The sequence below is a fragment of the Fukomys damarensis genome, unplaced genomic scaffold, assembly GCF_012274545.1.
Source record: "Fukomys damarensis isolate Sample0158 unplaced genomic scaffold, DMR_v1.0_HiC HiC_scaffold_22, whole genome shotgun sequence".
Taxonomy (NCBI): Eukaryota; Metazoa; Chordata; class Mammalia; order Rodentia; family Bathyergidae; genus Fukomys; species Fukomys damarensis.
In genome coordinates, this window is record NW_022900934.1 from 23,264,141 (window position 1) to 23,277,613 (window position 13,473).

A 13,473-nucleotide genomic window follows, 5' to 3' on the forward strand; every position below is an offset into this window, starting at 1 on the left:
GTGCGGGGCTCGAGCCGCCCCTAGGTGGCCCGGGGCGGGGCCTTTGGAGGCCTCGGCGTCCACCGCACCTAGCGCCCCACACAAAAGGTCGGGGTAGAGCTGTGCGCGTCCTGGGTTGCCACTTGTGCCTCTGTGGCCAGAGAGGATGCAGGGAGGACGCCAGAGGATGAACCTGCGTATCGAAGTGGAGACGAGACCTTGGCGCGGACGCCCGGATGATCTGAGATAGGGAGGCGGCGGGAGCTGGGTGGCCCAGCGGCCCCAGAATTAACGGGGACTGCAGTGAAAACACACTTGCATACCTCATGGGGATGACTTCCTTTGGCTCCAAGTGGGGCAGAGATTATAACTACACCTCTTCCTCTTAGTGGGAAAATAATCATAGTGAGGACACTCCTTCTACCCGAAGTTGAAAGGAGGCCCTTGCCTTCCAGCAAAAAGGGGCTACAGTGAGAACACCCGAGGAGGAGGAAGCCGCAGCCGGTGCACTCTTGTAATTGCAGGAAGTCGGTCTCAGAGCCGGCCGCCTTCGTGGCCTGAAGGTGGTGGGGGTTGTATTGACACTAGGCCCTACGCTGGGGAGGGACTTACTCAGGGATTTAGGCAGTTTGAGAATCCGGTGCCTTTAAGCTGCACCTTTACTGCTCTTTTTAGAGAGTATCCTCTGGTACTGGAGTTGGAGGAGTTTTGTTGAGTGATGCAGTGTAGCTGGTTTTGATGGATAGTTGTGTTTCTCAGAAGCTTGGTGGCGCTAGTTTGCAGCCACGTGAGATGGATGGGAGGGCCTTTGAGGACCTACAGGTGATGGGGATGGACTTTAGTGCAGCACGCTTAGCTGATATAGTTCATGGACTTTGGGTGTGCCTCCAGTGAGTGCTTTATAGTGAAAAACCTGAGAGGCTCCGGCCTGGGCTACTCGGGATTATTTACTGCTAAGCATTCATTCAGCTAGGTAATGTATATTGAGAATTTTAGGATGTGTTGTATAGGTTTCTCGGCCCTAAAACCTACCTTGGTTCCTGAGTTCCCAGAGTTGACCTACAGTAGCTGGGGGCTGTTGCTAGGAACTGTTTTGCATTATTTAAAGTTAGGGTGATGCCAGTTAATCTGGGGGAAAAATGGACAATGTAAGGCTGTTGAAGGGGAAGGCTCGCAACTGGAATATTTCTTGTTAGAGGTGATTGCTTGAGTAGTTTGAAATGGTGTAAATTTTGCAAAATGCAGTTTTCGCAACAAGAATTGCCGGGTCCTTGTTAACTAGAGTATATTGTTAATGTATTTCAAAGTATCTACAGTTGGAGAAACAAATCTCACAAGTCTGGACATGTAGAGAAATCTTGTTTGTGTGGTTTTTTTGTTTGGAAATTAATACAAGACTGGTTGTACTTGATTTTGAAATTTTGTAGTTTTGATAGAATGGAGGATTTTGTTTATACTTAGTGGAAAGTAATTCATATCAGGCATTTTTCTAAGAATATGGTGGTTCACATAAACTCACAATTTTCGAAGGAAATGTTTGTTGAAGAGGATGTGTTTAGTATGTATCATTGGACAACTTTTTTTAAAAAACCAAAACGGAACGATTTTTGTTACTTTGTGCTTGATTAAATGTTTATCACTTTGTATATGGACTGTAATGCATAATTTCAATTTTTCTTATGTTCAGAATTTTAGGTGAAAAATGCAGCTTTATAAATCATCGTGGTAGTTACTTTTATGTGCTGCTTAACTCTACTAGTACACTTAAGGCTTCTTTAACTTTAAAATGTCAGATTTTAATGAATGTTAGAATTTGGGGTTGTTGGTATAATTTTTAGATAAACTTGATTCCAGTGATAATGTTGATACTGCTTTTTTTCCATATGCAGAGAGCCACACGTCATTCAGTTTGGGCGAACATTTTCTTTTGTAGACTTAGAATTGTCAATAATTTGTTGGACAAAATCAGAGACCTGTCCAGTTTTTTTTTTGTTGTTGTTACTCGGGATTGAACTTGGGTCCTTGTGCTTGTGAGGGAGGTGGCTGAACCACTGAACTAAATCCCTGGCCCTCCAGTTTTATATCTTAACGCTTGGCCCACAAGAGATTAATAAATGTTCGTGAAAATGAATACTGTTAAATGTTGTAGGTCAACTAAATAGAAAAATTATTTCATATAAATTGAAATTTTATCAGATTTTACGGTCATCTGTGTATCCTTCGGTTTCGCAGAGATTTAAGTTTAAGCGTTTAAGTCTTCAATCCATAAGGGAAGTGAATGTGGTTGGTTTAAGTTAGAAGTAATTTTTCTTTGAAGTGTAAATGAAATAAAATAATGACCATTTTTGCTGCTGTTTGGGGAGATCAAAAAATAATATTGAAGTCTTTGGCAGGAGGAATATCTTAGAAATACCTTTTGACTTGCTGCCTTTGAATAAATACTGAATTGGAAAGTTAATGGGAAAGCTGAGCAATGTATTGTAAAAAGGATGCATCTGTATCAGTGTCAGAACAATTTTTTCATTTTAGAATGCTACCAGAATCTGAAATGTGTTGCATTCAGTGGTGGGAAACAAAATCAAATGGATGAAGCGGTGGTTGTTTCATACTGTCTACCATACTGTGATTCTACTGCTTTATAGCATTCTGCCGGTTGTAATTGATCCTGTGTTGCTTATCTTTGAGGTGAACGTTTGAGGTTACTAGTTCCTTTGCTTCAGATCTGAAATGTTTAGCTCAACTTTGCCCTGATTCTTGGTGAACAAAGACTCGTGACTGAAAAAAGTAAAAATTCATTCTGGATGTTTATTACCAGATGTAGAGTGGAAATGGTCAAGTTCTAGTTTGTGCCTTGACTTGTTGATGAAGAGGTTTGTTGTCAGACATTTTATTCTAGAATCTCAAGTGATAGGAATGGCTAGTAAATAAGAATGTCTATACTTTCATAATATGCTAATTTTTAGCACATTTGTAATTTATGCATGTATCTGATATTTGTCATGCTGAAGCAAAGTCTGTATTAGGATATGAAATGGAAACTAAGCTATTTCTTATTTAGGTCTTCTAAAGTATAACTATATAGATTAATAATAGGCCCATTTTCTTCTTGCTTACCCTTATACTCCCTGTATAGGTAAAATATGTATTTTTAGTTGTTTTGTTGGGTAGAACTCAGTTTTGTTCTTGTAAAGTTCCCCAGAGTTTTAAAGGTGAGTGGGATGGATTTTTTAATTTGGGAGCCTGCATTTGACTGTTGATATTTATTTTAGCATGTAGCTAAAAAATAAAATTTTAGACTGAGCAGGTTTCTGGAAAATATTGATAAATTTGTTAAATTATTATTTACAAAGAGATGTTGAAACAAAAGTATCATAACTCAGTTCTGTTTCCACTTATCTTTTTCTTCTGAAGAAAGATCTAATACCAGGGGTTATGAATTTCTGGTTTCCACTTTCTGCATACTTGGTTTGGTGGTTTTGGACTTCTTTGTAGAAATAAAAGCAGTACAAACTTAGGTCTCTATTGATTTTTGATTTTTGTGTTCTTAGTTGAATACAGAATTGAACTAGACATTTGCCAGATGTAGCTGGTTTGTCAGCCTTTTGTGGATAAGAATTTTCCTCTTAGGTATTAAAGTCATTTCAGACAACCTCGTAAAAATTTTTGAGTATATCTAGTGAGTGCCCTTTGGGCTCAACCAGCTACCTCCCTGGGTCTGAAAGAAAAGAGGCTGAGAAATCTGTTTCCTTCATTCATGGCATATATGCCCAGTTCTGTATCAACCTTTTTTGTTTTGTTTTGTTTGTTGTTGTTTTTTGAGACAGGGTCTCACTATGTAGTTGAGACTGACCTGGAACTCACTATGTAGCCCAGGTTAGTCTTGAACTCACAGCGAACCTCCTGCTTCAGCCTCTCGAGTGCTGGGATTACAGGCATGCGCCACCACGTCTGCTTTGTATCAGACCTTTTTAAATGAGAATTTCAGACTCATGTTTATCACAAATACTTCTCTAGAAAATTACCCTGGTTCTGTAGCTTTTAGAGTTAATACTATATATTTCGAAATCAATCCCAGGTGAGGTGATACAGTCCTGTAATCCCAGCATTTAGGAGGTTGAGGCAAGAAGATTACTGAGTTAAAGGCTAGCCTGGGTTACGTTGTGAGGTCAAGGCCGGCCAGCCTGTCATGGCGAGGTCATGGTGAGACCCTGTCTCAAAAAGCCAATGAATAAATAAATATTGCAGCAGTTCATGTCCTTATTCATTGTTGTATCTGAAGCAGGTTTGTTTTCTGTTTCTTACTTCCTTTTGTGACCAGTTAAACTGCTGGATGTGGCTTTTTTTTTTTTTTTTTTTTTTTTTTTTTTTTTTGGTACTGGGAATTGAACTCAATTCCTTGCCCTTGTGAGGTAGGTGGTGGAACCACTGAGCTAAATCCCCAGCCCTGGATGTGGCTTTTTAAGTGAAGAATTGTTAAAAATCTTCAGACTCAATCAGGGTGGATTTCTACATGTCAAAATTTACCGCAACACTCTGGGCTTTGGAAAGCGTCTTCATAGTATTTGTGTAGCTTTCGATGGCAGAACAGTCTCACTACTGCCTAGTAATTTAGGTAGTTGCCTAAAAGATATTTGACTTCTTTAGACAAGTTTGGAAATAACACTGAAGATTTTTGAAATTTGCTTTACTTTTTGATGATGGATCTTAAGCTCATTAGTTGGTGTCTTGATTTTGAAAATGTTAAAAATGAACATCATTCAGATAAGTCTATGGTTAATACTGAATACTGGCAATCATTTCCTCTCTGAATGTAAAAAAAAAAATGACCTTTTGAATGTAATTGTTTAACCATTTAGTCATAAATATTACTGGCGAATTGTTCCAAACTTTACAAGTTTGGAAGAAATCCCAGTAAAAATTGAGGAATCTATTTTTACTTTCGGAAATATTTTTAATATGTCCGCTGCTTAAGGCAGTTTTAAACAAGTTTTTTGGAACTCTTGTGGTGTTAGAACTTTTCCTTAATATGTTGAACCCCACTGAAATTAGTTTATATAGCCAGAATTTTCACTTCATTTGTTTTATGATGTTTGATAATTTGGTTCAAAGGAAAGAATATAGAAAGAGAAATTGCTATAATTTCTTTGAGTACCCTTGAAGACTTAAGGTGTTTAGGAGTTGTTTTTGTGTGAATTTGTTCCTTTTCGTCAAAAGTTTGGTTGAAACCTAGGGACATAGGTACAGGTTGGACTTCTTGGAAGTTTTCTGGATTGTTTTAATCAAGTGATCAAAGCAATCAATTACCAGGTATGAAGCTAAAATTTATGACTGAATTTTCAGTTGGTTCATTGTTGGGCTAATTTGCGACTTGCTCTTGATGTATTTCAATATATAAATATTTTGAGAGACTCTAAAGTGTGAAAGCAATACCAGGTTAAAAAGCATGTGTGGGATTTTGGTATACACCTTTTTTTTCCCTTCAGTAGTGGGGATTGAACTCAGAACTTTGTGCTTATGAGGCAGGCACGGTGCCTCTGAGCTAAATCACTGGCCTAGCCTTCTAAAAAATTTTTTTTATGCATTCTAATGAAATATTCTGGAGGTTTCAGACTCGCCTTCATAATGTACAGTTCAGTGTGGCCTGTGCGTGTTTTGTTTCTTGCATTGATTTTTGCCTCCGTTTATTCTCTATTGCAGTCTAAAAGTTGGTTTTAATTGGTTGCCCACAGGATTGACTTGGCCTCTACTTCTTGTTAAGAAAATACATCTCTTGTTTTATCAGGTAAGAGATTTTGAATAGAGGGTTTGTTTAATACAAAGTAAAATGAGATGGCTTTTTAAGAAACATGAAAGTATGTGTAGTAATTACATTGTGTGCGTTTACAAGCCTGTCTGGGAGGTGGGGCAAATGGACACTGAGTAGTGCTTCATTTGAAGAATTAGTTTTATATGGGCGCATTTCTCTTGCTACATTCCTTATTGTTATTCTTTTCAGTAGCATAGATGATTACAAATACAGATGTTTGTTATTTGTATGATTATTTATATTCCCTGGATGTATAATTATAGATTTGGGTCATAAGTTTTAAACACAAATTTTAGACTTCAGCTGGAACCTGAGCAATTTAAAATAATCTTTTTGTTTAAATAATTAAGCTAAACTCAAACTAGGTTGAAATGACCTATCTCTCAAACAGGTACCTAGTAACAAAATCACAGATGCCACTTTTTTAAGACTTAAATTTTTTTTCTTTTCAGATGGCTTTATGAATAAACCTTGTGCTCTGCTTTGATTTAATTTTCAGCCCTTTTCTAACTGGTTATCTGAGGCAGATATTCAGTGGCATATTTTCATGTGTACTTAGAACAGACTTTCATTAAATCTCTTAGAAAAATGGTTTAAAGACTTAACTGTGTATGTCATTTAGCCTTGTGTTTAATTTTCTTGGGACCATATCCAGTTCCCATTTGATTGAATAGGTGCAAGCTAACATGTCCCTCTCAGGTAGTTTTGGATACTTGGGTTGTTTCCTCCACTTAAAGTGATTAAATATATTTTGATGTTGGACAGGAATGCTATCTCAATTTTTTTACGTAGTCATATATTTTAGATATAATGAGGAATGCAAATTTGGTGTAATTACTTTAATAAAAAAGAGAAAGTCTGTCTATTGGTATGTTTTTTAGCATTTATTTTTCTTGTTGATTCTTGCAGTTCACAAATGAAAAGCTTTACCCACTTTCCCCAAATTTCTAGTGTTTTATAATGCTCTCACAAAGAACATTTTCTATTGTGAGTCTTAATCTTTCTGGATTAAATTTGAGAATAGCTTTTAAGTTGTTGAGTATAAGCATATGAGAAAAACCATAAAAGCCAAAAAATGTATTTCTCTTTTCTTTGTGTGGTTGTTTTTTGTTGTTGTTGGTGGTGGTTTTTTTTGTTTTTGTTTTTTTTTGTTTTCCTGAGATGTTTCACTGTGTTGCTCAGGCTGGCCTTGAACTCATGATCTGCCTGCCTCATCTTCCCAACCAGCTGGGCTTACAGGTACATGCCACCATGCCCAACTTACTTCTGTCATAATATTGATATAATTACAGGTTTTATTACTTTAGTATTCCTACAACACTTGAAGAGCTCCTTTTATGGAATTGGAATACTTGTCAGAGCTTATGACAAGGAACCTTGCCTCTTTTAATGTTCTTGTTTCAGAAGTGTACTTCGCTGAGGTCTCAGAGCTAGTTTAATAGGCTTATAGTTAAAAGTTGGTTTGACCTAATTAATTTCAAGTTAATAGTTTTTCCAGTCCCATGAATTTGATTTGTGTCATTTCACAAGGGGCTACCCTTGTGCTTGCTCTTAGAAACCATTAGAACTTAAATACTGAAATTTGATTTAAATTTGGGAGGAAATTTTCTTGTGACTAAATCAAAGTAGGTGTTTATTTATTTATTTGTTTAGGTACCAGGGATTGATCTTGGGACCTTGCTCTTGGGGAGGCAGGTGGCAGCACAACTGAGCCCTGGCCCTCAAGTAGATGTTTGAGGTGATCAGTGAGCAACCAAAGATCACACAGGATTTTTGTTGGTTCAGAGATTGTAACCCTAGTTATTCTAAAACCAAACCAGAAAGTAACTCTTCATTGTCATCCCACCCATAGGGGAAAAATAAGAGTTTTTTTTTTTAAAATGGAGAGTTTGGAAATGTGTCATTAGACCTCAGTTTTAATTAAAGTAGTTACAGTAAATGTACTGTAATTAAGTTCTGCTTTTTAAAGGGATGGATAAACTGGCCTGGTGTTGCACCTTTGTAATCCTAGCTACTCGGGTAGTTGAGGCAGGAGAGTATAGAGTTCAAGGCCAGCCTAGGCAACAGTGAGACCCTGTCTCGAAAAAACAAAAACAAAAAACAATACTTGGTGCACCAAACCAGCTGTCCTATTTTTTAGGATTCTTAGTATATATTAATCTTGTTTGTAATAAACTATACATGCAGTTTTTCTTAAAGCTTTTTTAAGTCAGTGAAAAATTTTCAGGTGAAATATCAATACAGTAGTTATTTGAGGCTTGAATCTGTTTTAGTGTCAATTATTTGTAATTCATGGGCATTCTAGTTTTCTGTTTCTGTCGGATTTTGAGAGTGGGCCCTATAAATGACACTTAAAATTCTATGAAATTACCAAGTTTATAGGGAACTTGCTAAACCAGTTTTAAACATTAACTTTGGTGCATCCTTTGCATGACTTTTTTTCCTATATGTTTCTTGATTTGACTTACACATTTCTTTTAAATCTTACTGAATGATCAGTGGTCTGAGTGATATACATGCAATTTTGCTGTTCTACAGTTGTTATTTTCTGAAACTTTTTGAGTTTCGGGACTGAACTTTTGATCATTTCCACAAGTAATGTCTTTGGAGGTTGAAATTTTCTAGGTTTTGCATTTTAGTTGGCACTGAATGTTCAGTTTTTAACATAACTAAATTAAAGAAAGATATTTCCGATTGATAGTTTGAGGGCCTAATATGGTAAACGGTCATTCTTGCATCTAAAAACTTGGTATGATAAACAGGAGTCTGACCTGGCCATTGCCTTTTCTCATCTGCAGGTGTGTGTGGTTTCAGCGCAGCATGGCTGTGGTCATCCGTTTGCAAGGTCTCCCAATTGTGGCGGGGACTATGGACATTCGCCACTTCTTCTCTGGATTGACCATCCCTGATGGGGGCGTGCATATTGTAGGGGGTGAACTGGGTGAGGCTTTCATCGTTTTTGCCACTGATGAAGATGCAAGGCTTGGTATGATGCGCACAGGTGGTACAATTAAAGGGTCAAAAGTAACACTTTTGTTGAGTAGTAAAACAGAAATGCAGAATATGATTGAACTGAGTCGTAGGCGTTTTGAAACTGCCAATTTAGATATACCACCAGCAAATGCTAATAGATCAGGACCACCACCTAGCTCAGGAATGAGTGGCAGAGTAAATTTGCCTACAACTGTACCCAACTTTAATAATCCTTCACCAAGTGTAGTTACTGCTGCCACTTCTGTTCATGAAAGCAACAAAAACATACAGACGTTTTCCACAGCCAGCATAGGAACTGCTCCTCCAAATATGGGAACTTCTTTTGGGAGCCCAACGTTCAGCTCAACCATTCCGAGTACAGCCTCTCCAATGAATACAGTCCCTCCACCACCAATTCCTCCAATTCCAGCACTGCCATCTCTGCCACCGATGCCATCCATTCCCCCAATACCAGTTCCTCCTCCAGTACCTACATTGCCTCCAGTGCCTCCTGTCCCCCCAATTCCCCCAGTCCCTTCTGTGCCACCCATGACCCCACTGCCACCCATATCAGGTATGCCACCCTTGAATCCGCCACCTGTGGCACCTCTACCTGCTGGAATGAATGGTTCTGGAGCACCTATAAATCTGAACAGTAATCTGAACCCTGTGTTTCTGGGTCCATTGAATCCTGTTAACCCTGTGCAGATGAACTCTCAAAGCAGCGTGAAACCACTTCCCATCAATCCTGATGATCTGTATGTCAGTGTGCATGGAATGCCCTTTTCTGCAGCGGAAAATGATGTCAGAGATTTTTTCCATGGGCTCCGTGTTGATGCAGTGCATTTGTTAAAAGATCATGTAGGTCGAAATAATGGGAATGGATTGGTTAAGTTTCTCTCCCCACAAGATACATTTGAAGCTTTGAAACGAAACAGAATGCTGATGATTCAACGCTATGTGGAAATTAGCCCTGCCACAGAGAGACAGTGGGTAGCTGCTGGAGGCCATATCACTTTTAAGCAAAGTATGGGACCTTCTGGACAAACCCATCCCCCTCCTCAGACACTTTCTAGGTCAAAATCACCCAGTGGGCAGAAAAGGTCAAGGTCAAGATCACCACATGAGGCTGGTTTTTGTGTTTACCTGAAAGGGTTACCGTTTGAAGCAGAAAACAAACATGTCATTGATTTTTTTAAAAAATTGGATATTGTGGAAGATAGTATTTATATAGCATACGGACCCAATGGGAAAGCAACTGGTGAAGGCTTCGTAGAGTTCAGGAATGAGGCTGACTATAAGGCTGCGCTGTGTCGCCATAAACAATACATGGGCAATCGTTTCATTCAAGTCCATCCAATTACTAAGAAAGGTATGCTAGAAAAGATAGATACAATTCGGAAAAGACTCCAGAACTTCAGCTATGACCAGAGGGAAATGGTGTTAAATCCAGAGGGAGATGTCAACTCTGCCAAAGTCTGTGCCCATATAACAAATATTCCATTCAGCATCACCAAGATGGATGTTCTTCAGTTTCTTGAAGGAATCCCAGTGGATGAAAATGCTGTACATGTTCTTGTTGATAATAATGGGCAAGGTCTAGGACAGGCATTGGTTCAGTTTAAAAATGAAGATGATGCACGTAAGTCTGAACACTTACACCGCAAAAAACTTAATGGGAGAGAAGCTTTTGTTCATGTAGTTACCTTAGAAGATATGAGAGAAATTGAAAAAAATCCCCCTGCTCAAGGAAAAAAGGGGTTAAAGATGCCTGTGCCAGGTAATCCTGCAGTACCAGGAATGCCCAATGCAGGAATGACTGGTGCTGGAATCCCCAGTGCTGGAATGCCTAATGCTGGAATGCCTGGTGCGGGAATGCCCGGTGCGGGAATGCCCGGTGCGGGAATGCCCGGTGCTGGAATGCCCGGTGCAGGAATACCCGGTGCAGGAATGCCTGGTGCAGGAATACCAGGTGCTGGACTTCCCAGTGCGGGAATACCTGGTGCTGGAATACCTGGTGCGGGGATGCCCACTACAGGAATACCCACTGCAGGAATGCCAGGTGCAGGAGGTGAAGAGCATGCCTTCCTGACAGTAGGATCAAAGGAGGCCAACAATGGTCCTCCATTTAACTTTCCTGGTAATTTTGGTGGGTCAAATGCTTTTGGGCCACCTCTTCCTCCTCCAGGATTAGGAGGGGCCTTTGGTGATGCTAGGCCTGGTATGCCTTCAGTTGGTAACAGTGGTTTGCCTGGTCTAGGATTGGAAGTTCCAGGTTTTGGAGGTGGACCAAATAATTTAAGTGGGCCATCAGGATTTGCAGGGGGCCCTCAGAATTTTGGAAATGGCCCTGGTACCTTAGGTGGGCCCCCTGGCTTTGGAAGTGGCCCTCCTGGTCTTGGAAGTGCCCCAGGGCATTTGAGTGGACCACCAGCCTTTGGACCTGGCCCTGGCCCTGGCCCTGGCCCAATACATATTGGTGGTCCCCCTGGCTTTGGGTCTAGTTCTGGAAAACCAGGACCTACTGTAATTAAAGTTCAGAACATGCCCTTCACTGTGTCTATTGATGAGATTTTAGATTTCTTTTATGGCTATCAAGTTATCCCAGGCTCAGTGTGTTTAAAGTACAATGAAAAAGGTATGCCCACGGGTGAAGCCATGGTGGCCTTTGAATCCCGGGATGAAGCCACAGCTGCTGTCATTGATTTAAATGATAGGCCAATAGGCTCAAGAAAAGTAAAACTTATATTGGGATAGCCATTTATTCTTTATAGGGTAGATCATTATTGCTGTGATTAATGCATCCAGATTTGTTTTCCTAGTATTTTCAAGTTAGAACCTGTGGATTGTTTCAATTGCATATAGATTGGTTTTCATAACAGCATTGGTGACTGTTTACAACTTACTTTCAGGATAAACATTGCTGTATATTATAGTAAAGCTATCTGGAAAGAACACAAACATGATTTTGGCATACCATTAGAGAAACCATTTGTAAAACCCAGTGATCACATAAACCTTATCAAGGAGTCTAGATTGTTTCGTTTTATACCATACGGGATGAAGAAAATAGAAATAATAGAAATGTTAGTAGAGCTCATTGAGTTTGCTCTTGCCAGCTGCTGAAAAATAGAAGTTGGCTACTCTGGGAATTTGGTTTAAAGCTGAACAGATTCGCTTTGTTATAGGGTCAAAGCATTGTCTAAAGTCTTCATTTTCTTTTAAATTTTAATAAAATCTCTGTATACAGATTCATTGTATGTACCTTTATTGCTTCTTGAGGGTTCTTGCTGTATAGACAGTCCTGCTTTTGGACATTGCTGCTTTGTTTGCTAATCGACTCATTTGTAAATGAGCAGAACTGTGTTGTTGTTGTTGTTGTTGTTTTTGTCTATACCTGAAACTCCATACTTGGTTTGTGCTATAGTCCTGAACTTTGATTTTTAATGTCATACTTAAAACTATGTAGAATAAGAGTTTTGCCGTACAAATAAACTACGGAGTCCTGTACCTACCAGAGCGTTTTTGGTTTGACCGCCAAGTTTTAGTTTAATAAGTTTAAAAATTGTTCATGTTGTTTGGATGGCATCGAAGACCAGACACCACTCTTAGTAATCAGGGTAAGATGGCTTGATTTGAAGTCCTGCCAGTGATGGGACTGATTGTTCTAGCAATTTCCTTCTGTCCCAACATAATGTGAAATTTTGGCCTTTAAACAAAGAGATGTCCATTCATAAGAAAGAGTATTACATGTAGGCTTTTAAAACTGAAGTTGAAATTGTTAGCTTTGTTAGCAGTGGTAGTATAGAATAAAAGATTCATAAAATGGTCCATAGGCTGGTATATGTTTAATCCTGTTAACTTGGAGCCTTTTTTTGTGTAGTTTGATATAAACTTGGAGCCTGTTTATAAAAATTCTTTATGCAGAGTTAAAGTGCTGCAAGTGCCAGAGATAAGAGAATTGAAACTCCTTGCCCTTTAATGCTTTTCTTTGGCATTCAGGACACTAAAGTAGGAGGACCACATAGGTTCTGGTTGATAAGTGTCCTTGTCATAAAAATTGTTCTTATAGCAACAAGGCTCTACTTCAGGTTTTTATCTCCCCTTAGTTAAAAATGCTCAAAAGATGTGTCATTTTATACTATAAACATACTAACTAGGAGATTGGTGAGTTATCATGGAAAATAAATTATCTTTTACAAGGCCCGTTCATCTTGATATGAAACATCCCTAACATTTCCTACAAATCAGTGTACTTAAAAAGAGATCAGAAATAATATCTTGTTAGAAAATATGTAGTGCCTTTTTGGTGTTGTAAGTCAGTGGAACATAGAAACAGCGTCGTTGTGTAATTTAGTGTTGAGAGTGGCAAGTTTTTTTTCTTTTTTGTGTGTGTGTGAAAAGATTGTTTAATCTTGGAGGATTGACAGTACGGGATTTTTGTTTAGGGAAAGGATTGTTTAGACTTTCAAAGAAAATGTGGCATTGTTTTGAGTCTTGGTAATTTACAAATACAAATGTGCTTTAACATCACTAGATAACTTCCACCTCAAAAAGTAATGTGATAATTTGTATATATATGCTTTTCTATTAAGTAATCATTTCTCATTTCAAAGGCAGAATACAAACAACTTCAGAGCTGCTTGGGAGTCTTATTTCAACTGAAAATTATTTCCCTTGTTGGAAAACTACTTTCATTTTAGGAAATTGGGTTG

At 38.7% G+C, this 13,473-nt stretch overlaps 1 protein-coding gene across 8 annotated transcripts in view; it reads left to right on the forward strand.

Moving 5' to 3' along the window:
• LOC104873345 (RNA-binding protein 12) overlaps positions 1-13,473 on the forward strand; it is a 52,260-nt gene that overhangs the window by 2,821 nt on the left and 35,966 nt on the right. For 3 of the 8 annotated variants that reach the window (XM_010639957.3, XM_033767143.1, XM_033767144.1), the window contains exon 1: positions 10,796-10,898. In XM_010639957.3, the coding sequence (XP_010638259.1) occupies positions 10,875-10,898 (24 nt within the window). In that variant the 5' untranslated portion in view covers positions 10,796-10,874. Of the gene's footprint in view, positions 1-5,676; positions 5,762-6,998; positions 7,025-8,583; positions 13,423-13,473 lie in introns of those variants that run through there. The other 5 variants (XM_033767145.1, XM_019209935.2, XM_033767141.1 and 2 more) reach the window with 5 other exon arrangements.